We start from the raw sequence: 26,171 nt of genomic DNA on the forward strand, positions 1-26,171 counted from the left end.
ATTTCTAACATCTTCAGAGTGAGCTTTGGGGAGCCTGAAGGATAGGCAGGCGAGAAGAAAGCAGCTACTTACATGATACAGTGGAAGGATAAAAAGGCCAGTTCCAGTCGTGACTTGTGAGTCCAGCTTCCCCAGCCCACCCCACACAGCCCACTGGAAAAACCCAAAACCTTTCTTCCAATTTTGCCCATGTTGCTTGTCTACCAGGATATTCTTCTTTGCACCATCTAGATTAACCAACACATTGGGTTTATATACAGCTGGACAGTAGGAGTAACCATTTTAAGTGCCTTTTCCTTCTATTTCAACTTCAGTTGCTTAAGGATTATCAAGCCACCACTGTCAACAAACAAAATGTCCTTATTTTTAAATAGTTTTTCTTTAAATTAAAAAACAAAAAAATAAACTTTTTAGTGAGTGGTATCTGGAAGTTCACATGGAAACAGAAAGAGGCAAACAGGAGACTGGGCTTGGTGAACCTAGAGCCAAAGCTTTCAAAGGACTACAGTACGCCATGGCCCAGGACGGCTTGCTAACACTAGCAATTGTGGGTAGTGCTCTAGGCACACCATTGGTCACACCACATGCAGACAGGACGGTCTTAGTCTCCTAAAGTGCAAGATGCCAAGTCAAAAGCAACTATTCTCCAGGCCATGTCTACACAAACCTCTGCAGCTTGCACTCTCCATGCGGTAAGGACTTCTTGGGCACGCTGTGCTATATAAGTGGCACTGGAATGTCTGTTTACACACACAGTCAACATCATCCTAGGACACAATTCTACCAGCTTTTTATTTCTTGTGGCCAATCTGACTCGAGAAAGTAACAAAGCAGCAGTGAACCGCTAACCAATTCATAAAGTCCTCTACTTATAACCCAAACCAATAACTTTATCATTGTCCTTATCCCAGGCAAGGCACAGGGTTAGACAGCAGACAGAGAAAACAGTAACATAAGAGTAAGGGCATCAACAGGGCAGTGTCGAACAACAGTGCAAGAAACCTTTGCAAATCTGACGCCAGATGTGGATGTTGCCCCCCCTCCCCCTCATTACTCAAACAGGGCTCATTACGTTTGGATCCAGCTGTGGACCATCCCTGAGATTCAATGTTTGCTGCTGCTTAAGTGGAGGATGTCAGGTAACTCAGCTAAGCAGCAGGCTGTGGCGATCTCCCAAGTAAGGACAGCGTTGTTACAGAGCACTCCCTCCTCCACTGTCAGTGAGTCACTGCTGCAGGGAGGAGACCAGAACAGCAGCTCTGCTCCTCTACATTGGTACCATTCTTTATTGTTTCTATAAATGATGTATAGATGTTGTGGCTTACCCTTAAAACAATTCATGTTGCTACATGCTAAAACTGAATTAAAAGACATTTAAACACAAACAAATGTTAAGATGCACCATTTCTATGTATTTATATTCTTGAAATAGGACAGGAAATAGCAGCAATGAGAACAAAGGTATTTTCCATAGCTTTTGGAGAAAAATCCAGTCAGAACAGCTAAGGGAAAAAGACTTAAAGGTAAGTAGGGGTGTGAGGCAATGTTGTCCTGAAAACTAACCTACAATGTTTGCGGAATCAAGACGAAGTTTTTGTCCTCAAAAATAGCCATTTATTTCTCAAAACCCTTTTCCTTTCTAGAGACGTGTTTGAGGAGTCTTAAGAACAAACAAGTGAACAGAAGGACACACGCTAGACAGTAAGCTGCTCCTAGTGGCCTAATCTCTGTTTATCTACAGGACATTAACTCTCACTTTTTGTCCTTTCAGGAATCAAATTTCCTTTAAATACTTAAAGGGACATTTAAAAAAAATCATATATTACACAAATGAATAAAATGCAGACCAGAAAAAAATTATCAGTTAAACTGTTATTGTTATTTCATTGTTTTTGTTAACTTTTCAAATTGATTTTCTTTAAAAAAAAAAAAAAAAAAAAAAGGCTGGTTAGCTAGACAATGGAATTCTTTATTAACAACTGATAATGGAATAGTGTTCCAAAAGTCATGGACCAACTCTCTTATTCCTACTGTAGTAACTTTGGATCAAAATATACAACATATCAGGGATGTGTAAAATGTTGAATGGCCACATTAGAGTGGAGAATAAAGGAGGTGGCTTTCTTTTAGCTTAGAAAAGGCCCTCCGAGCCAGAGGTGTCAGAAGCGCGGCTGTGGTTGATACTCCACAGCAACATTTCCTCTACTCGTATGATTTAGCACTTCTTCAAAAATTCAAGACCCAACAACATGGAGGTTGTATGTGTGTGATATACATATATAGACATATCCACTTATAGATAGGTCCATATACTTATAAACATTTACATATAAACAAAGATGAAAAAAAAAACAGTATATTTCTATGCACGCTTCATTAAACCCTGTCACACTTTTTATAACTTTACGTGAAGCAGTTCAAATTGTTATCAGGTTCATGTTAGAAACTGCTGTTTCTCCTGCTCCTTTAAAATGGGCACGCAACTTTGTCAGCATTTGTCATTCTGAAATGCACATTGCACATCCCTAAAAACATCATAAACACATAGTGATTTGTACCATGACACTCAATGGGAAGATCAAATTCTACTGGGGAGTCACATCACTACACAGTCCAACAGTATGGAGCTACAACTCGAAGAGTGTCTAGTGTGGAGAGAAGCTTAGAGTAGGACAGTGTTCCTGACCTGTTTACAAAGCAGTAAGACCCAAAGGGAAAAAGGACTCACTATTAGCTGCTGAGATTTTTCTTGAGATTTACGATCATTTTCTTACATAAATATACCACTAGCCTTTGCTTGATAGGCTGCCAAAACAAACATATCCTATTGATTTGGCAAAGGGGTCATGACAAAAACTTCAATGTGTAATCCCCATTAATTACACAGATGGAGCAAAAGATTCTGAATTGTAGTCTTATTTATCTAACACCCTTAAAGATTTATTAAGCACACTTAAGTGATGTTACATAGATACACATTTCAGAAAAAGCCCTAATAACCACCACTTTCCCCAAAATGAGGCCATCAAGTCAGGCACCAACAGATAGCAGGAAGAAAAACAATAATTAATAATCCAACATAAAATGACACTGTCAACTATTCAGTTTAGTGCCCTAGTTCAATTTATTCAACTTCTGCCCTTGTAGGCCTGGTGTGACCAATGCCAGCCCAGGTTTTTAAACCCTATGGTACTTCTAGACAACATATGTAAATTTACAGTATACAATTTGGATTCACCATGCATGAATACTTTGTGTGTAACATTTAATAAGCTCAATCTACATCCAGAATAATTTACATGAAAGGACAATATTTATTTAAACAGAGCTCAAATGGGGTAACCATGGTATCATCAGAGTGCATCCAGAGGAAAAAAAGGGAGGAAGAACCAAACGAGACTCAATCAACGGCACTCCCACACCTTTACTGTTTGATCTACACTGCCAGTAACCACATAGGGTGCCGTCTTGTGGAAATCTGAAAGAGAAAAGAAAAGGCTTGTTTTCAAACCACACTAAGCCAGACAGAACTTTTTGCTTGTTTTTGAGACAGGGTTTTGTATATAACCGTAGCAGGCTTCCCAAACACTGAGATTCTATGAGCATGTGCCTCCACATGTGGATACAATATCCCTGGTTTTCTTTATATACATACCCATACTCCCTGGAAACTACTGAGATCATCAACTGGGTTAGGAAGTTGAAACTCAATGATGAAAGCCCACTCGATACCACAAGTACCATCCCAAATGATGCTCAAAAAATTGAATGAGGGCACACTCAGCATATCCATTTACTGAACAGTGCTCTAGGCTTAATACTAATGCTTTATGTGAACAACTAATACAACACTCCTGCTATTTACCAAGGGCTTTACTGTAGTCACCACAAGATCCATCCAAAATACCCTAGTATATTATAACTTAATGAATTCACTCCTATGAATTCCATATGATACTGAGGATACGACACATACAATTCCCCAAGTTTCCAGTACATGGCGGTGCTTACTTGTCATAGGAAAGCCCTAGTTTTTTTTGTGTGTTTGTTTGTTTTGTTTTTTCCTTTTTAAAAAACAGGGTCTTACCATATATCCTCTGTTATAGAGATCAGGCTGACCTCAAATTTGGGACATGAGCATCCTCCTGCCTCTGCTGTCCAAATGCTGGAGTGTGTCACCATGCCTGGATGGGGTTTGCCTGTGTTTTTTTTTAAATATTTATTCATATTTTGTGTGTGTGTGTGTGTGTGTGTGTGCGTGTTTGTACACGTATACACATGTAGGCTCAAGTACAGAGGTCAGAGGACAATTCTCAGGAGCCAGTTCTGTCCTGTTACTGTCTGGGATATGGGGATCAAACATAGGTTTTTGGGTCTGCCCCAAAGCACCTCTGCCTTCTGAACCATCTTGTCAGCTCCTTTTGTTTTTTTTTTCTTGAAACGGTCTTGCTATGTATCCCAGGCTATTATTTAAAATTTCTTTTGTTCTTCTTCTGCAGTACTGGTGTTTTTGAAACTAGTGTCTCAGTCAAGATATGCTGTTATACCATGGAGTAACACCCACAGCATTATGACTTCTTTTGATAAACTTATAAACTAACAGAAAAGAAAAAGCTAACACTCAAGAGTGTGATTAGTAAATATCACTTTCCTAAGTCTAGTTTCTAAAACCAATGTACAACAGAGAAAGTAGTATTTTTTTGGGGGGGGGGGGGTTCGAGAGAGGGTTTCTCTGTGTAGCTCTGGCTGTCCTACAATTCACTCTGTAGACCAAGCTGATCTTGAACTCACAGAGATCTGCCTGCCTCTGCTTCCAGAGTGCTGGAACTAAAGGCATGTGCTACCACCGCCCAACTGAAAGCAGCATTTTTTATTATAAGCTTAATTCTAGAAAGAGAAATAAATCTAAAGGTACTGGGTAGAACCCACAAGGGTAAAATATGCCTTTTCTATTTCACACTTAAAGAACTCAGTCATTTCTCACCTGGAAAAGTTCATAAGGTCACATAAAACTGTTACATCTGGCACTCCAGAATTCAAATGTGGGAGACCTCACAATGTGTACATACCCAAGGAGGTAACAAAGTGTTCATGCGCATTGAGGGTCTTCATGCATCGCTTGTTCTTGTAATCCCATACACGGAGAGTCTTGTCATCAGCACAACTCAAAATAAACTTCCCCCCAGAATGGAACAGAACTCCACGTACCCAATTATCATGACCCACCTTAAAGACAAAAGGTATTTGACTTATTTAAAGTAACATTTGAGAAATAATACATTTTATTTTGGTTGTTCAAGACAGGGTTTCTCTGCGTAGCCCTAGTTGTCCTGGAACTCAGAGACCTGTCTATCTCTGCCTCCAGGGTGCTGGGATTAAAACTAGACACTATCGAGTTTGAGGCCAGCCTGGTCTACAAAGCAAATTCCAGGACAGCCAGAGCTGTTACCCAGAGAAACCCTATCTCGAAAAAAACAAAACAAAACAAAAAACAAACTAGACTCTATATTAAAAAAATAAAATAAAAATTAGTTAAAAACTGAGGAGCCAAAGAGATGACTGAGAAATTAAGAGCAAGTCAAGGAGCTAGGCGTTGGTGGCTCATCATGCTTTTAATCCCAGCACTCAAGAGGCAGAGGTGGGCTTCACAGAAAAACCTTGTCTCCAAAAAAAAAAAAAAAAAAAAAAAAGGCATGTAGAGGAGTTGACTAGGCAATTAAATGCATGTATGTACTGCTACTCTGTTAGAGGATGTGAGTTTGGTTCCCAGTACCCATGACAGGCAGCTCACAATTGGCTGTAACTCCTGCTTCAGGAGGATCTAATGTTTCTAGCCCACCCAGGAACTGGCACACACATGTGCATACACACACAAAGACATATATATGTACATAATTAAAACCTGGACATAATCCAGTGACTTTATTTATTTTTTTTTTTTTTAAGATGGGTCTGGACTATGCAGTAATCCTGGCTGAACTGCAATTCTACATAGAACAGGCTGGCCTCAAATTTAGAGTGCTGGGTATTTCTTTTATTTTTGTTTTTCAAGACAGGTCTCTATGTAGCCCTGTTGTCCTGGAACTCATTCTGTACACGACACTGGCCTCAAACTCAGAGATCCACCTGCCTCTGCTGGGATCAAAGGCATTGGCAATTCACTTACAGTAATGAGTTTTCCTTTTTGAGCAGCATTTACACTCAGTTTTGGTTGACCCTGTCCTGCTCCTTCCCCACATTTTTTTGACCCCTTTTCTTCATTGCATCCCTCTCTTCCAGTATTCCCTTCTCATCAGTCCTTTAGTATACTTTACCGTGTGTCAGTCATAGTCTACAGACAGATCTGGTTAGTACCTAGTTCCTAAAATCATGAATGACTTATTATAAGACTTGCTACTAGTTAGCAATATCCACAGACCCACTTGGAATTTCTTAGGCAAACCAGAATGTCCCAATAACCCCCTTTCTTATATGGAATCTCCAATGCTGCTACAATGACTTTTAACTCATTAAGCTATAATAATTAATTTCACAATAAGAAAATAAACCGCCGGGCGGTGGTGGCGCACGCCTTTAATCCCAGCACTCGGGAGGCAGAGCCAGGCGGATCTCTGTGAGTTCGAGGCCAGCCTGGGCTACCAAGTGAGTTCCAGGAAAGGCGCAAAGCTACACAGAGAAACCCTGTCTCGAAAAACCAAAAAAAAAAAAAAGAAAATAAACCAAATAAGAAGTAGATGCCAACAAAAAGATGACAGCTAAAGAATTAAAACAGAGTAAACAAGTCTGTAAGAGCTTTCTCCTTCAGAGTAGGTATTACACAGTGAGCTAAGACACCCCCCCGCCCCCCCCCCCCCCGCCCAGTATTGACTGGTTTTATAGATTTATTTTATTTAATATTGCATTCTGTAGAACATCACTATTCCAGTATAATTACAAAACATTAAGGAGGTTTATAAATCTATAAAGGATTTATTTTAAAGTCCCAGGATGGAAATTTAGTAAGAAGCACAGAGTATCTAATCCAAAGAGTTAAAAGCACAATGAAGATGCCAAACATGTATTGAGATCATGCAAACTTACAAGAGTCATAAGGCACATGCCAGTACTGACGTCCCACATCTTAATAGTTTTGTCTCTGGAACCAGATAGCAAGAAGGGTCCAGGCTTGCCACTTTTTTTAGTCTACAGAAAATATAAAAATTATTTTTCCCATGCAAGAAATAAGTGCTTAAACAACTTCTATTATGTAATGACATTTATTTCAAATCTTGCAAAAAGGCTGTTTGCATCTATTTAAATACACAACTGTTCTGACACTATACCTAACCTACAAAGAAAAATAGGCCCTACCTAGATAACACCAACAATGATAAATGTACTGTCCAAGACTTCTGCAATCAGGGTTAGGTATATCAAGCTAAGTGACAGAGTATTCACCTAGCATGAAGAAGAGTTTCAGAGTTGGTATCAAGTCTATGCTCAAAAAGGAGTTTTAAACTAATCAGACACAGACACACAGACAGAAGACACACACACACACACACACACACACACACACACACACACACACACACACCCCATCAAATTTAATTATACACTGTATGTAACAACCACCAGAGGGCAGTATAAATTTTATTTAGAATTTATAATAGTCCAAATGAAGAGCTAACTATTAATTTAGAGCCAGATGTGGTGATGCATTCCTTTAATCCCAGTACTCAAAGAGGTAGAGGTAGCTGGATTTCTGTATATTCAAGGCAAGACTGGTCTACAAAGTAAGTTCCAGAATAGCCAGGGCTACATAGTAAGCCGCCCCCCCCCCCCGCCCCCCCAGCTGAGGACCGAACCCAAGGCCTTGCGCTTGCTACGCAAGCACTCTACCACTGAGCTAAATCCCCAAACCCTGGAAAAAATTTTAAAAAGCCATTTTTTGAAAAAAAAAAGATTCATTCAGAGCTTTATTAAGATATACGATATTTGTTTGGTTGTTTTTGTTTTTGAGACAGGGACTTGCTGTAAGCCTTTTGTCCTCAACCACTGAGGTTATAGGCAAGGGCCATCATCATACCTGGCTTTAAATGATCACTTCTCTCTTTAGTAGATGATCTCCAACATGTATCAAATCAATAGTGAGCTACTGTTTTATTTATCTATTTGTGTATGTACACAATTCATGCCAGGGCATCCAGGTAAGGTCAGAGGACAACTTGAGGGAGTTGGTTCCCAACTCCTACAATGTGGGTTCCAGGAATAAAACTCAGGTCACCAAGCTTGGTGGCCAGTGCCTCTACCTACTGAGCCATCTTACTGGCCCAATAATTGATTTAAATATTGATTTAAAATTCAGAATTTTAGGCTCAAGTCTTAGGTACTTTAACAGACATCAGACTGAGAATCAGAAAATTTACCTAAGGCTCTGTCCTATGGCACAATAAGAAAATCAAACAATGACATATAAATCACACAGTACCTCAGATCCTGTTGCTTCAGAGATGGAAGAATATGAACTTTCCGGAGCCCAGGAAATGCATTCTACCACATGCTCGTGTTCTCGGAGCTCAGCCTTGCATTCCTTTGTTGCTACAACCCATACACGCACAGTCTGGTCATTGGAACAGCTGGCTATCAGAGTGCCATCCTGATTTGGCCGCACCATACGTACCCATTCTCTGTGTCCTGTGAATGTCTTCACACAGTAGCTGTTAATGTAAATAATAAGGCACATTGTGAAATAAATGGCAAGCGTTAGGAAACTTTCCAGAAATGATACAAAATTATGAATCAGGATAAAGAGAATAGCATTAGTTAGAGAAATTACAGCAGTCAACAAAATAAATGTAAAATTTTGGTTAATAAAAGATGGGCACCAGCCAGAAGTCAAAAAGCACTAGCTAAAATAGGCTGACAGAAAATATACAAATTAACAAAATATGGAATTTAGGTAAAATATATAGAAGGCATAAAATTTTCCAAAACTAAACACATACAAAACTTCAAGTCCAGCCGGGTGGCGGTGGCGCACACTTTTAATCCCAGTACTCGGGAGGCAGAGCCAGGAAGATCTCTATGAGTTTGAAGCCAGCCTGGTCTACAGAGTGAGATCCAGGATAGGGGCAAAGCTACACAGAGAAACCCTATCTCAAAAAAACCCAAAACACCGGAAAAAAAACTTCCAAGTCTAAGGTCTACAGTCTAAGGTATATACAAAAGTATATCAGCATAAATGTTATTTAAATTCTAATTTAAACTCCGATCACCTTGGAAAAAAAAACAAAACTGAAAACAGTAAGAAATTGATATCACACACACCTGGCTTTCAAGAATCTTTCTTATAGTGCACACGTTTCTTTTAAAGAGGAAGTTATTTTTTGAGATCTATATGTATAAATATGTATAAATTGTCAATTTGGTGCTGGGGATGAAAGCTAAGGCCTTGTGCATGTTAAGCAACTATGCTACATGTCATGCTGATCATTCCAGGTTAAAGATAAAATTACTAAGCACTTAGAAAACAATCTTGTTAAAATCTTTTTGGCTAATGCTTTCCAACTAAATGTACTTACCCAGTTTGCACTTCCCACATTTTTATAGTTTTATCCCTTGAGGCAGACACTATATGATCTCCATTAGGCATGATGGCTACTGAAGAGACATTGTGGTCATGGCCTAAAACACATAATACAGGGAAACATTTAAGTTTACTGTGGGTTTTTACTATGTTATTTAAACAACTACAGAAAGTACTTTTACACTGTAAATTTGACAGGATTATAAAAAAGTAGGAAGGGAAAAAGAGAGTGTGGAAAGGGCAGAATTTGGTCCTCTATTTAAATAGTGGTTGAAATTTATCTTTATTTGATATTAATGTTCAACAGGAGTAAATGCCCTGATAAACACTGCTCACATTCCAAACTAGCTATGCTTCCTGGAAAAAGCTCAAGGTATGTATTTTTCAAGAAACTTTCCTGTCTTTTTTAAAGATGGGATCTCGGTACAAAGCCCAATTCTGCTGCAGTCCTAAAAACCTAGGATCAAGCCGGGCTGTGGTGGCACATGCCTTTCATCCCAGCACTCAGGAGGCAGAGGCAGGCCTGGTCTACAAAGCCAAAACAACAATAAAAACCTGGGATTATCAGTATGTGCCATCATGCCTCGCAAAAACTTTTTTTTTTGAGACATCTCATGTATATATGCCATGTGGACCTCAAACTTGCTATGTAGCCAAGGAAACTTTGAACTTTTTGATCCTTCTGCTTCTATTTCTTTTTTGTTTGTGTTGTTTTTTTGAGACAGTGTTGTTTTTCTCTGTGTAATAGTCCTGGCTGTCCTGGAACTCACTCTGTACACTAGGCTGGTCTTGAACTCACAGAGATCTGCCTGCCTCTGTCACCTGAGTGCTGGGATTAAAGGTGCGCGCCACCACACCCGGCTTCTACTTCTTAAGTAATGAAATTATAGGGGTTTACTACCAACCAGGATCCAACTAAGGGCTTTGTACAAGTGACAGCAGTAAGATACCCGCAACTTACAGATTTTTAGATAACACATTTACAAAAGAATCTACCAAAACTCCTTTAGAACTAATTGGATGCAATGTACTTCAATAGTTGAAAAAACTCAAACTTCAACCATATACTCCATGTAATAAGCCTGTGTACTAAATACCACCAGCTAGTCTTTTTGTTTTGCTTTCTTAAGAACAGTGTACTGTGCAGCTCAGTTGGGCTACAACTTGCTTTGTAATGAAGGCCAGCCTTGAACTAGTAGTGATTCTCCCAGCTTGGCCTCCTGCCTGCTGGAATTATGTATAGGCACCAACACACCTGGCTTGTTGTTAAATCACTCATATAGCATTTGTTCTTACATATATCTAAACAACCATATTCCACATCTTTAAAGAAAACAGAGCCAAGCCAAGTGGTGGTGGCACATGCCTTTAATATCAGCACTCGGAAGAGGCAGGCGGATCTCTGAATTCAAGGCCAGTCTAGGATAGCTAGGGCTACACAGAGAAACCCTCTCTGGGGGAGGGGAGGGGAGGGGAGGGATGGGACAGTGCCAGGTGTGGGGGGCACACCTTTGATCTCAGTACTTGAGGTAGGCAGAAGCAGGCAGACCTCTTGAGTTCAGGCCAGCCAAGTCTACACTGAGACCATGTCCCAAAAACCTAAAAATGACAAATGTTAGTATCTCCTATATACCCAGATAATTAAATTATGACTCATTTTATCTTTTTAATTCTATGACATAGGTATTACCCCCTGTATTTTCCAGATGAAATAACCTAGAGACACTTAAAGGTACCACAGCAGGAGGACTCTGGCTTCCAGCTTCCACACTAGCCGTTCTCTTGATGAAAAACAAAAGAAAAAAGAACCAACAACCTCAGTAAATTAACTGTCCTTTTCTGCTGGAGTAATCTGACCTGGCAGTTTTTCTTACCCAAATGTACTTGTGAATACAAATTAGTATTTCATGTAAACCTTAACCTCTTCTAACAAGAAAATCTCTATCACCAAAGTTTGTTCTTCAAACTTGCCCATCAGTGCAGACAACTAAGAGTTAAACATAGGGTACCTATATATGTTTAGCAAATTATTTCTGCTCTCAAGTGTCCTACCAGAAATTAAAGTACCATCCTCTACCACTTACCATGCATGGTTCTGATGCACTCAAAGCCCTGAAAATCCCATAGTTTAATCGTCATGTCTGCAGAACAGGAAGCCAGAAGCTTGCCACTGTGGTCAAAGGAAATGTCCTGTACAGAGTCTGTGTGCCCCTTGAGTGTTCGTTCAAAATCTCCAGTCTCATAGTCCCACACCTGTCAAGTGAATAGAAAAATGGTCAACACCAATCCATCACTTCCTCCTTTCACATTTACACCCAGCAGCTTAGTCTGGCACCTTACTGACTAATTAACAAATAACGATAGTAATCTGTTAGAAATATCTAATCTTCAAGTACAAACTGGCCTTTCTCAACAGAGAAAATTGAGCTCCAATTATCCAAGCAGACCTCCACTGTCACATCTGTTAAGAATCTACCACTTAAATATGCTAATGAGAAGGTACAGAAAGTCAAAACACACTAGTCTCATAGTAAGCACTAGACATAAATAAGGAAATTAAAGTACAAAAAGGATGTGTTGGGGCAATGACAGGCATTTGTATGTGTCATTCCAATTTTAGTATATGTGCTGCCAAAGTGAGCACCAGGCATTTCTATGTACAATAGTGAACTGATTTAAGTTCTTAATTCTACTAGAGCAATAGAGCACAGATAGTGAAAGGACCAAGGAAAAATTTTACAAAATACAAACTATTCCTGAATCATATGCTCATGATTAACAAAAACATTTCATCTGGAAAAGTCTTATTTTGAAAAGACATTTTTTTCCCTAAAATTATGAGTTACCAAGAATTAATATTACAGAGATATTACTCAAGAACATACTAAATCTTTGTTCTGGTGGCCAAATTGTAGTCTGATTGAAATCATTTTTAAAAATACTGATTACAGAACTTGCTTTGCATGCAACAAGTCCTAGGTTCAATTTAATCTCCAGTCCCTCAAAAAAACAAAAACATTAAAAATCCAAACAAAAACACTCAAAAATGGAAATAACGAAAAAAAAAAATCAAACACTGATTTCATGCTCTAAAATGAAACAGTTGCATCCACTTTACCCACAGTAAATACTAATTTAAATGTAATAAGGGGTGTGTGTGTGTGTGTCAATTTGGGGAAATATTTTTAAAAAAAACTTTTCTAGGCAATACATTAAAAAATAATTTATTTTATTTTATAAGTATTTTGTCTACATAACATGTATGTGTACCACATTCATACCTGATGCCCTGTGAGGCTAGAAGAGGACCCTGGATCCCCTGGAACTGGAATACAGATGGTTATAAGCCACCATGTGAAAGCTGAGAACCAAACCTTGGACCTCTGCAAGAGCAAGTGCTCTTAACTGCTGAGCCTTCTCTCCAGTCCATTTTAAAAACTTAAAACAGTCAACATAAGAGGATTGATTGATAAATAAAAAACCTACATTTATAAGGAATTTCTAGTATAAACATGATGTTATGTAAAAAGTACAAATTTATATCACACCACAACTATATAAAGTATTTTTCCTAATTTTGTTGCTGTTTTTTTTTTTTTTTTTTTTTTTTTTGTTTTTTGTTTTTTGAGATAGGGTATCATTGTGTAGACCAAGCTGGCCTTAAACTCAGAGACCTACTTGCCTCTGCCTCATAGGTGATGGAACTAAAGGTGTGCACTGTATGACCAACCAGTTTTTTTGCTTTGTTTTGTTTTGTTTTTTTGTTTTAAAAGTAGCCTAAGCTATCGTGATTTCATGAATCATCTGCCTCACTCTCTGGAGTGCTAGGAACAAAACATCATCATGCCCAGCTCTAAACGAATGAAACCTTTACCACCATTCAAACATTCCATCACTTCCATATGAAAGAGGTCACTGTGTGTTTAATTCTGTGCTGGCCTAGCTGGATTCATCCCTGAGTATATCAGGGGGGTTTTGTTTATTTTTATCTTTTGAGACAGGGTTTCAGGTGGCCTAGCCTGACCTCAAAACTTGAATTCTTGATCTTCCTGTTTCTGCTTCCCAAGTGCTAGGATTATAAACATGTGCTACCTACCACCCCCAAAACTATTCATTTTTTTATTTTTAAAGATTTTAAACATCTCTGTTTTTGTGTCTGTGTATGTGGAGATCAGAAGCTCTGGCTGTTCTGGAACTCTCTTTGTAGAACAGACTGGACTCTGCTGCCCAAGTGCTGGGATTAAAAGTGTGTAACACTACATCCGGCCTCTTTTTACTTTTTATTTAAAGACTGTCCCATTAAATTGCCCAGGCTGGCCCTGAACTTAATCTGTAACCCACACTGCCCTTAAAATTCTCTTGCCTCAGCTTCCCAAGCAGCTGGAATTTCAAGCCACCACACCACAGTATGGTTAGAGCAGTGGTTCTCAATCTTCCTAATGTTGCAACCCTTTAATACAGTTCCTCATATTGTGATGAACCCCAACCATAAAATTACTTTCATTGATACTTTGTAACTGTAATTTTGCTGCTGCTATGAATCGTAATGTAAATACCTGATATACAAGATATCTGATATTCAACACCCAAAGGGGTTGTGATCCATAGGTTGAGAACCACTGGCTTAGAACAATGCTTTAAACATACTCTGCAATAAAAACTTTTGGGGGCTAAAAAGACGGCTCAGAGATTCAGAGTACTGGCTGCTCTTTCAGAGGACATGGGCTCAATTCCTAGCATCCATGTGGCAGTTCACAACCATCTGTAACTCCAGTTCCAGAGGATCCAGGGTCCTCTCCAGTTCTCCATGGGTACCAGGCACACAAGTGGGCATAGACCTCCCCACCCCACAGGCAAAATAGCCATACATAAAATAAAAGTAAAAAACAAATAATCTTGTCTCTTCATAACTACAAATAAAACTATAATATAATGTACTGCTATGAAGAGAAAAAAAATATACATGCCTCTACTCCTGGCACTCAGGAGGCAAAGATAGACGATCTCTGTATGAATTTGAGGCCAGCCTGGTCTACAGAGTGAGTCCCAGGACAGCCAGGGCTACAGAGAAACCCTGTCTCAGGATATATTATACATATTAATATAAAAAAGCCACCAATGATGTGGCTTTTCCTTTTGCCCTATGCTTTCTAAATCACATAGACTATGCCTATTACAGCAGTCTCCCCTTATTCATGGGTGACACAATTCCAAGACTACAGGTGAAGCCTAAGAAGTACAAGTAGCATCAAAACATATACACTAGATTGTTCCTATACACACATACTTATGAATTTATATTACAAATTAGACAAGTAACATTTTAATAATAACTAATATAAAATAATCATAATCATACAGTGTGATAAAATAAACATGTAAATGTGCTTATTCTGGTATTTTAGACTGTAGTACACCAGGTAATAAAAATTATGAAAAGTAAATAAAAGGAGGACTTAATGATTTTATTACCACAACTTTCTGTTTCTTTTTTCTTTCTTTTTTGGTTTTTTTCAAGACAGGGTTTCTCTGGTAGCCTTGGCTGTCCTGGAACTCACTCTGCAGACCAGGATGGTTTCGAATTCATAGAGATCCACCTGCCTCTGCCTCCGTGGTGCTAAGATTAAAGGTGTGTAACACCCCAAACCCCCATTCCCTATCTGCAGACTATACTTCTGCTTACCAAAGTACTTTTTCCATGTCACTAAGATTTATCCAGGCTGAGCATGGTGATAAATGCCTTTATTCCCACCAGAGGCAGAGGTAGGTGGACCGCTCTGAGTTAGAGAGAGCCAGGGCTACAAGGTGACTCATTGTCTGAAGGGTGGGGAGGGGCCAAGAAACCAGGGGCTGATGAGATAGCCGGAAGTTAAGGGCACTTGCAACAAATCCTGATGAGTTCAATTCTGAAACCCACACGGTCAAAGGAGAGAACCAACTTCTACAAGTTGTCCTTTGACCTCTATATCCATGTCACAGCACACATGCATAGCAATATAAACATATACACACTATAAAACTCAATGAGGTTGAGGATTTAGCTCAGTGGTAGAGCACTTGCCTAGCAAGCGCAAGGCCCTGGGTTCGGTCCTCAGCTGGGGGGAGGGGGCGGACCTCAAGCCTGCCCCTTACTAAAGAAAGAAGTATAAAATTTTGAAGTCTTTCATGTAGTTTGTTAAATTATTGACTGAAATGTAGTAAGAATGTATACTTTCATCATCACTGGAAATTCTTGTTTAAAATGTAAAAGAGGGGCTGATGAGATGGCTCATCGGGTAATGAAAATTGCTGAACAAGCCTGGCCATCTGAGTTCAATCCTCAGAATCCACATAAAGTAGATAGAGAGCCAGGTGGGGGTGGTGCACACCTTTAGTCCTAGCACTCATGAGGTAGACACAGGTGAATCTGTTGAGTTTGAAACCAGCCTGGTCTATAGATTAAGTTCCAGAACAGCCAAAGCTTTACAGAGAAACCCTGTCTCGGAAAACCAAAAATTGGATGAAGAGAACTACTCTACCCAAATTGTCCTCTATTATATAACCATTGTGTGTGGTACACACAATCTTTACACAGAAATACACAATAAATAAGTCCCTGACTGTTTGATAAAACACATGTAATTTCAATCTACATTTTTCTTCTTGCATTAGTAGTGAGGTCAAAACTACTCAAATTACTTTTAACCTTGGTTACTCATAGTCTTTATCTCTACCTTCTGAGTTTTGAGAATACAGATACACAACACCACACTAGCAAGGCCCCTGGATTTGATCCCCAGCCCAACTTCCTCCTTCAAAACTACTACTATGAACTGTTCTGAATACTTATCATTGATCCATTTTCCTCAATTATTGTATCTGAATGTTGACAGTATTATAACTGAAAGGCTTTAAAGGTAAAACATGGAAGAGAAGTTGGAGATATGGTTCGATGGTTAAGAATACTTGATGTTCTTTCAAGAACCTGAATTCAGTTCCCAGCATCCCATAAAGGGTGGCTCACAACTTTCTGCAACTCCAGTTCCAGCATACCCAACACCCTCAACTGAGATCCATATGCATGGTGCACACACATATAAAGATTTTTTTTTAAAAAAATCTGTGTGTGTGTGTGTGTGTGTGTGTGTGTGTGTGTGTGTATGAGTGATTGAGTACAGGCTCCCTTGTAAATCAATGAGCCTCCAGGACCATCACATTAAGACTATGTAACACACTGGGCACGGTGGCACACAGCTTTAATTCCAGCACTCGTGAGCCAGAGGCAGGCAGATCCCTTAATTTTCAGGCCACCTTAGTCTACACAGTGAGTTTCTGGACAGCCAGGGCTATGTACAGAGACCCTGTCTCAAAATAAATTAATTAATTTAAAAAGAATATGTTAAACATATTCAATTTGAAAAATTGGTAAAACATAGTCACACTTAAGTCATGCCTGCATCTTAGGTAAGACTGCTGTTACTACGGGGTATAAACAATGACATTTTCTTAATGCTTTACAAGTAGAACTTAATAGCCTTAGAACAAAGGAACTAATCTATATTCTCTCTCCCTCTCTCTCTTTATTAATTACATATAGTATCCTGCCTGCATGTATTCCTGAATGCCAGAAAAGGGCACCAAATCTCAGTATAGATGGTTGTGAGCCACCATGTGGTTGCTGGGAATTGAACTTATCTTTCTATCTTTTTATGGCTTGCACAACTGTCATTTTATTATGGATAGATTAAAGAAAACTGTACATTACTTTACACTAATGCATTTTGGAAGAATGGCCTTGCAAACTACTATTTTCTTACTGCCTGCTTTAAAATATTCTTATTCTCCAAGAACAGAAACTATTCAAGGATAAGATGATCTACTGCCAAACTAAATTAAAAACACCCCAAATTTTCTCAAATACATCAGTTACTTATTGGCAGAATGCCTCTCTAGAGCTCTAATGTTTAAAATTTAATGACTAAAGTTTAAAGTCTGGCTTTAAAGTTTAGAACCAAATCACTTATGTAGTTTCAAAAGGGCAACTGCCACCAAACCTGACATCCTGAGTTTGATTCCCAGGACCCATGTCCTAGAAGGGAGAAACAACTCCCATAAATTGTTCTTTGGCAATCACACATATGACATGGAAGGTATGCATACATACACAAGAAGCGCATGCAAATAAACAACAGAGATAAACTCAAGAGCTCCCCTCAGCTTAGGTCCTTGTTTTCCAAAATCTTTTCTTTCTTTTACCTAATTTACATCAAGTCTACCTCTACGAAAAACTTGCAGCCGGGCAGTGGTGGAACAAGCCTCTAATTCCAGCACTTGGGAGGCAGAGGCAGGTGGATCTCTGTGAGTTCAAGGCCAGCCTGGTCTACAGAGCTAGTTCAGGACAGGCTCCAGAGCTACAGAGAAACCCTGTCTCGGAAAAAAAAAAAAGAAAAGAAAAGAAAAACTTGCCTCTTACCTGGGTGTGGTAATCCATGACTTTAATTAATCACAGCATTTAGGAGTTCTGTGAGTTCAAGGCCAGTCTGATAGCCAAGACTGCATAGAGTCAGTCAGTCTGTGTCTCTGTCTCTCTGTCTGTCTGTCTGTCTGTCTGTCTCTCTCTCTCTCTCTCTCTCTCTCTCTCTCTCTCTCTCTCTCTCTCTCTCACACACACACATACACACACACACACACACACACACACACACACACACACACACAGAACTTGCCTTAATTGTAGCATCTTCTGAAGCAGAGACCATAACACTGAACACAGGATGGAAAATAACTCGAGTGACTGGACTCCTATGACCACTCAATGCGTATTTCTCTGGTGGACGGGGAATCCATTCTTTTGGGTCTCGTTTCTGACCAAGAGGACCACCCGACGTAAATTCTTCTTTTGCTTCATTTAGTTTTGATTCTAATTCCATAACCTTGGGGAGGGAACATGAAGTTAAATAAAGATGCATTCTATAACATATTTGGTTTTTTGTTTGTATGTTTTTTGCTTTTAGGTAGGCCCTCACTATGAAGCTTAGAGTAGCCCAGAACTCATAATCTTCCTACATCAACTCCCAAGTGCTGGGATTACTATGCCCAGCCTGAACTATTTCACTGAAAGACAATTTTCACTTACATTTATTAATAGAGAAGATCAATGTATTTGCCTTGCTCCCTGCCATTTTTAGTGTGATGTGTCCCCACCCCCCCACCCCCGTCCCGTACCACAGTTTATTATTATTGTTAGAGGCAGTAATATTCACAACAAAAGCTAATATTTACTGAACAACTACTAGGTGCTGATACTTGTCTATGACCTTAGTATAGCTGGGCGTATATCAGAACGTTATCTATTCCAACTTTTCATGTGAAGAATACGTATTTTAGAAATGGAAGAGCATTTGTTACTTTTGTCTTTCATGTTAAAGAAAAAACAAAACAAAACAAAACTCAGAGGTAAGAATGGCTCATGTGAGACTATACTTTGAGCTCTTTTCCCAGTTCCAAGTAGTTATGTCCTTCTAAGAGCACAGGTGATTCCTTAAGCATCAACTTCTCAGTCAGGCAATGCAGACTCAACCAAGGCATTGCCCCAGGCTGTCTGAGCTATTGTGCATCAGTCATGACCTTACAATCAAAGTTGTTATGAAGCAAAGAAATGTATTTTCTAAGCTCAGATACGAGTATCAGCAGATTAATAATTTATGGTAATGCTTTCAGAAAATTTATAAGAGCACACTGACTGACCACAACAGACTAAAGAAGACTTACCTTTTTTTGTAATCTAATAACAGATGTCCATTTTTTTTCCAAAAGACCAGCATACTTTTTATCTAATTCTTCATTCTAGAGGATAAAAAGCAAGATCCTTTAAAAAATGGCTCAACCATGACATCTTTAAGCCTAAACATGAATTTTTTTTCTTGTTTTTTTTTCCCGAGACAGAGTTTCTCTGTGTAGTTTTGGTGCCTGTCCTGGATCTCACTCTAGACCAGGAGCTGGCTTTGAATTCACAGAGATCCACTAGGCTCTGCCTCCTGAGTGCTGGGGTTAAGGGTGTGCAGCAGCAGCAGCAGCAGCAGCAGCAGCAGCAGCAGCAGCAGCAGCAGCAGCAGCAGCAGCAGCAGCAGCACCACCACCACCACCACCACCACCACCACCACCACCACCACCACCTGGCTCAACTATTTGATTATACAAAAAAAGTAGGAAAATTAAGTTCAGTGCTAAGAGATCACCATAAAAACTGGCAAGATTTGAATAGCTGAATTGACCTAACTACTACAAACTTAAGTAAAATTCATCCATTAACTATACTATGAATAACTAGAGGACTGTTTAAAAAAAAAGTCAAGCATACCATATCTAATTCAGCTTCCTTTTTAAAAACGGAATATGCCTCTTCATAGCCATTTGAACGAAGATAATCTGCTATAGCTCGATTTCTGAAAGAAAACAAATTCAAATGAGTTCTAAAAATACCTGTTTCTATTTAAGGAAATACACACATTAAAAATCTTGGGTTTTTCATTTATTTTTTTTTTTGAGACAAGGTTTCTCTGTCAGCCCTGCCTGTCCTGGAACTCATTATGTAGACCAGGCCAACCTCAAACTCACAAAGATCCACCTATCTCCACCTTTCTCAAGTGCTGGGATTAAAGGCGTGTGCTGCCACCACCTGGCTTTTAAAATCTATTAAAAAGAGTAATTCTTTCCAAATTATACAAATCTTTCTTGGGGGAAAAAAAAACAGACATACTTTCAAGGGTTCTGAAACATTAGCCACTGTCACAGTGTATCTGTATTATTTTTTAGCACCCCCCCACCCCGCCAGAGATGCTAGGGACTGAACTCAGGACATCTGTGCATACTAGGCAAGTGATCAACCACAGAACTACATTCCCAGCCTTTGACATTTTATAAGTTTCTAACTTACTGCTTAGCTTATCACTTGTGGGCATGACACAGCTAAAAATATATTTCTATACCTAGATAACAATTGGTGAAAGTAACCTTCAGTTTTGCTAGTGTTCACATTGACCTTATCTTACTATTTGATATACATGCTTAAGCATTGGAGATTACAACTGAGTTTTGCATAGAGTTTCTCTGTGTATCCCTGGCTGTCCTCAAACTCAGAGATCCACCTATCTCTGCCTCCGAAGTGCTGGGATTAAAGGCATGTGCCACCATGCCTGGCTTAGAAATGTTTTGATAAAACTAGAGCAAGGATATGGAGAGAAGCTCGGTGGTTGCACATGCTTTGCCGTGCAAGCGTGAGGATTGGGGCTCCTGTCCCAGCACTCCTGTACAAGGTTAAGTGTTCTGTACAAGTCTACAGATCTAGCACTAAGGTGGGTGGAGACAGGAGGCTCTCTGGAGCTTGCTGTCTTCCTGACTAGCCAAAATATTCCAGGTTCAGGAAGAGACCCTGCTGTTCAAAAGGAACAAAAAGTGACAGGAGGACAAGCAAAGTCTTTGTCTCCAGCAGACACACATGCATACATTATAAAAATACATTTCAGGCACAATTACCCCACCACCAAGTACTTTAGTCTTAGAAATAATTCCAAACCATTACAATGGACTAAAAAATGCAAAAATACAAACAGTATACTATCTTAGAATGGCATTAATTTAAAATTATAATTCAAAGGCAGAAAAGCTGAAATGGCTTGAAATAATGTCTTTTCATGCTTCTCTTTCATTCTGTCCTGACAGAATATAGGCAAGCATCCCTGCTCTCCTATGTCAACGTTTCTCAATTATTCTGAGTCTTTAGTCACAAAATTATAGAAAAGGTTAATTCTGGATTCCTCTATAAGACTTTAAACTAACTTAAATAATTAAAAAATTAATGGCAGCTGGGTGGTGTATGCCTTTAATCCCAGCATGCAGGAGGCAGAGGCAGGTAGAGCTCTGAGTTTGAAGCCAGCCTGGTCTAGAAAAAAAAAAGTTACTACCGTGCGCTTAAACAAATTTAAATATACATATATACTGATAGTATCATTACATCCTTTGCCCCATTTTGTTTATCCTTTTGAAGCTGGGCCTTTGTCTTGGCTGGCCTTGAATTTACAGAGATCTGTCTGTCTCTGCCTCTGAGCGCTGGATTAAAGACATGTGCAACTATGTCTGGCCCTCCCTGCTTTTATAAAACCAGCATTTGTGCATCCCAGGTTGGCCAGAAACTACCTAAGTAGGATGACCTTAACTTCTGAATACCTGGCCAATTCAAGGCACTGAAAATCAAATCCAAGGATTTGTGCATGCTGTATCCCCAGCCCTCCCCAACAGGGCCATATCTGCCACTGACCTCCAATATTTCATCATAGCCAACCACTATTGTGTTTTATATGTTATCCCAGAGATAATCTACTCAAAACCTATAGTGTTCTAGATTACTGCTTATTTTTGGGGGGTGGGAGTAAGAGACAAGGTCAAACTACATAGTCCTAGTTGGCCTGTAACCACTTGATGTAAATTCTTTTGCTTCGTTTAATTTTGATTCTAATTCCATAATCTTGAGAACAACATGAAGTCAAAATAAGATGCAGTCTATAAAATAGTTGGTGTGTTTTTTTCCTTTGAAGTAGGATCTCACTATGAAGCTTAAGGTAGCCCAGAACATGATACTGTCTCAGCTCCTAAGAGCTGGGTTTACTATTTCACTCAAAGACAATTTCTATACATGCATTAACAGAGAAAGGTAATAAACTTATTTCATTTTATTTATTACTATTGTCTGTGTATGTGGGTTGAGGATGTGAGGGGAGGGGGATCAGGTCAGGTGGGTGAAAGTCAGAAGAACAACTTTTGAGAATTGGTTCTCTCCTTCCACCATGGGTTCAGGGAATCTAAACTTTCAACATCATGGTGCGACAGGCACTAAGTCACTGAGCGAGCCCTCTAATAAGATTTTCTTAAATATGCTACAACATTCCAATGAGTCTTAGGGAAGGGGGAAGCACAAGCATGGCAAATTTCTGACCTATGTATTATATTCCAGTCCATGATAGGTCCTAAGAACTGTGTCAACGGGTTATAAGATCACCCTTCATGATTACATGTCATCATACAATATTAAATTCAAAAAGGCAACTCACAATTCAACTACTATTGAGTCTTAAGATGAACACAAGTCACAGAAAGGATACTACGAAGGGCAAATGGACCTTCAACTTCACTATGGAACAAACTGCAGGCTATAATTACCAGAGACATGGGTGTGTGGAATATTCCTTTACACTGTGATTGGTTTAATAAAAAGCTGACTGGCCGGTAGCCAGGCAGCAACTATAGGTGGGACAACCAAATTAAGAATGCTGGGATAAAGAAGGGCAGAGTCAGAGTCACCAGGAGACACAGAGGGAGCAAGACATGCTGGAAGACAGGTAAAGTCATGAGCCTCATGGCAATACATAGATTAACAGAAATAGGTTAAATTAAGTTGTAAGAGCTAGTTCATAATAAGCCTGAGCTATCGGCCAAGCATTTATAATTAACACTAAGCTTCTATGTCAGTTATTTGGGAACTGGCAGGCAGGACAGAAACTTCCACCTACACCCGAGTCTTTTAAGATTCTGATACTGAACCCAGCCTTCCACCTGATAACTGCAGTAACATTTATTAAGTATATGTCATCTTGAAATTCTTTTAAATACTCAAACAGAAAAATATGATCCATTCTTATATTTCAATTATCATTACAGATACGTAATGAGCACTGGCTGCTTTTGCAGAGGACCAGGTTAGATTCTCAGCACCCATATGGTGGCTCTCAACTGTCTGTAACTCCAGTCCCAAGAAAACACTCATCCACATAAAAAGATTTATTTTATGTATGAGTCCTCTATCTGTGTGTATGACTTTATGCCAGAAGAAGACATCAGATCCCACTATAGATGTGGGTGCTGGGAACTGAACTTCTGGAAGAGCAGTTAGTACTTACTCTCAGCAGCCTCTCCAACCCAACAAGCACCTTTTAAATATCGGTTCTATGTTGTGACAGAGCAGGGAGGAGGGCTAGTTGTTGTTGTTGGTTGTTTTGCTTCTGAGATAGGGTCTATCTACATAGCTCTGGCTGGAAACTCAAGCTGTAGACCAAGCTGTCCTCAGATTCACAGAGATCCACTTGCCTCTGCCTCTTGTGTGTTGGAGTTAAAGGTTTATGCCACCAGTCTGGCCACCTTCTGAATCTTCTTGAGCCTGTTAAGTTTCCTTAGCAAGTGCCACCACCTGGCTGACAGAACAGTTTTTATCCTGAATGAACTTGATAGTCAAACATCTACAATACTGTTTAAAACTGACACACATTTTAAGACTCATTACTGGTCAAGCCTTGGCTATCCTGGGAACTCTCTCCGTAGACCAAACTGGCCTCAAACCTCCAACTCAGAAGTGTGTACCACCATGCCCAGATTGGCTTACTGTTTTACCTTTAATAAGTATAAAAGAGAGAGGGGAAAAATACTGCTACTACATAACAGTTTATAATGATTTGTTGTCTTAAATAATCAAAGTACAATGACTTTTACTGAATTTCAATTAAAATATTTTCAGGGGCTGGAAGGTGGTGGTGCACACCTTTAATCCCAGCACTCGGGAAGCAGAGGCAGGCAGATGTCAACGTGATCTACACATAAAGTTCCAGGACAGCCAAGGACAGCTAAGGCTACACAGAGAAACTCTGTCATGAAAAAAACCCAAACAAACAAACAAATAGAATCCAAGGGCTGATGAGATGGCTCAGTGGGTAAAAGTGCTTGCTTACAACCCAAGTTTACCCCTGGGACCCCATATCCCACACACTCTCGTTAAGTTGTCTTCAGACATTTACATATGTGTATGTGCATACAGACACACTAAAATATAACTAAATTTCGCTCAAAGAATAAAAAGATTAAATATGGGTTGGCAAGATGGCTAAGTGGGTAAAGATGTTCTGCCAAACCTGATAACCTTCATCCCTGGATCCCACATCAGAGAAGAGAAGAGATCCTACAAGTTATGCTCATGTATCCACATCTGCTTCTCTCTCTCTCTCTCTCTCTCTCTCTCTCTCTCTCTCTCTCTCTCTCTCTCTCTCTCTCTCTCTCACACACACACACACACACACACACACACACACACACACACACACACACACTTACTTAACTCATCCATATGCAAAATAAACAAATATAACTAACTATGTGCATGCCTGGTGCCCGAGGGGGTTCAGAAGTGGGTGTTGGATCTCCTAGAACTGGAGTTAGAATTGTGCTTGTCCTCTGCAGGAACAAGTGTTCTTATCTACTAAGCCATCTCTCGAGGCCCCAACACTAGATTTTTAGCTTGCTTTGCTTGTTTTTTACTTTTAGTTTTATTTATGTGGGTGTTTTGCCTGCATGTATGTCTATGCATGTATGTCAAAAAAAGGTGTTGGATACCCTGGAACTGGAGTTACTAACAGTTGCTAATCATCATTTGAGTGCTAGGTCAGGTATAGTGGTGCTTGCCTTTCATTCCAGCACTTGGAAGGTAGAGGCAGATAGATCTCTGTGAATTCAAGGTGAATCTGGTTTACAGAGTGAGTTCCAAGCCAGGATGAACTACAGAATAAGACTCTAACTCGAAAGCAACAGAGTGCTACATAATGAAAAATAGTGGCAAGTCAATTTTAGGAGAGGAAGAAGTAAGTAAGAGTTATGGTGTGAGAAAGGTATATGGAATTTTTCTTCATATCACTTTGTTTCATTATAAAATAAAAACTACTAAAGGCATTTAAAACTGTTTGTTGAAATGTTAAAGCATGCCGGGCAGTGGTAGCGCACACTTTTAATCCCAGCACTCGGGAGGCAGAGGCAGGCGGATCTCTGTGAGTTCAAGGCCAGCCTGGTCTCTAAAGAGAGCTCCAGGAAAGGCGCAAAGCTACCCAGAGAAACCCTGCCTCGAAAAACCAAAACAAAGAAAAAGAAAAAGAACAAAAATGTTAAAGCACATTCATTACAAAAATGGTTTTATATTGAAAAAATTAATTTTAAAGCTTGTTTAGAAGAACACAAATTGTAGAGAAGACCTTGAAATATTTTAAAATAATAATAATAATAAAAAAAGTCAGGTGTAGTGGAGTCTACCTGTAATTGAGGTAGGAGTTCTTGGTCAGCCTGGGCTATATAATAATAAGGAAAGAACTACTTGGTAACTGTTGGACAGGACATATGGATAGGAACATAGGGAAAACATCATTTCCTCTATACAAGCCACAATAAGCAACCCCAGATGGCTTTGAATATTATAGAAATGTAATAACATAATTGTACATTACAAAGTTAGAAATATTTATGTAATCATAACAGTAAGGCACATCTGAAGGATGACTTTTTATTTTGTTTTCTTTTTTCAGACAGGGGTTCTCTGTTTAACAAACAGTCCCGGCTATCCTGGAACTTCCTTTGCAGGCAAGGCTGGCCTTGAACTCACAAAGATCCACTTGCCTTGGGTTCTAGAATTAAAGGCATGCTCTACCATGCCCAGCTCAAAAAAAATGACTCCGAAGGAAAGATGCAAAGAGCATAGCTTTCATTGCACGACAATTATTTGCAATGCTTGACTAAAGTCCTTTAATAAACAGGAAAATGT

The 26,171-nt window shown here is 39.4% G+C and overlaps 1 protein-coding gene across 2 annotated transcripts in view; it reads right to left on the bottom strand.

Annotated features, from left to right (window-relative positions):
- Positions 1-3,291: 3,291 nt before the first annotated feature.
- Pafah1b1 (platelet activating factor acetylhydrolase 1b regulatory subunit 1) overlaps positions 3,292-26,171 on the bottom strand; it is a 62,155-nt gene continuing 39,275 nt past the window's right edge. For both annotated transcript variants that reach the window (XM_006977371.4, XM_076542882.1), the window contains exons 3-11: positions 19,908-19,992; positions 19,319-19,393; positions 18,274-18,480; positions 11,653-11,821; positions 9,564-9,666; positions 8,471-8,699; positions 7,081-7,182; positions 5,070-5,226; positions 3,292-3,478 (exon numbers count right to left, since the gene is read on the bottom strand). In XM_006977371.4, coding sequence (XP_006977433.1) covers positions 3,405-3,478; positions 5,070-5,226; positions 7,081-7,182; positions 8,471-8,699; positions 9,564-9,666; positions 11,653-11,821; positions 18,274-18,480; positions 19,319-19,393; positions 19,908-19,992 — 1,201 coding nt within the window. In that variant the 3' untranslated portion in view covers positions 3,292-3,404. The remainder of the gene's footprint in view (positions 3,479-5,069; positions 5,227-7,080; positions 7,183-8,470; positions 8,700-9,563; positions 9,667-11,652; positions 11,822-18,273; positions 18,481-19,318; positions 19,394-19,907; positions 19,993-26,171) is intronic.

Source organism: Peromyscus maniculatus, chromosome 8 (assembly GCF_049852395.1).
Source record: "Peromyscus maniculatus bairdii isolate BWxNUB_F1_BW_parent chromosome 8, HU_Pman_BW_mat_3.1, whole genome shotgun sequence".
NCBI classification, from domain to species: domain Eukaryota; kingdom Metazoa; phylum Chordata; class Mammalia; order Rodentia; family Cricetidae; genus Peromyscus; species Peromyscus maniculatus.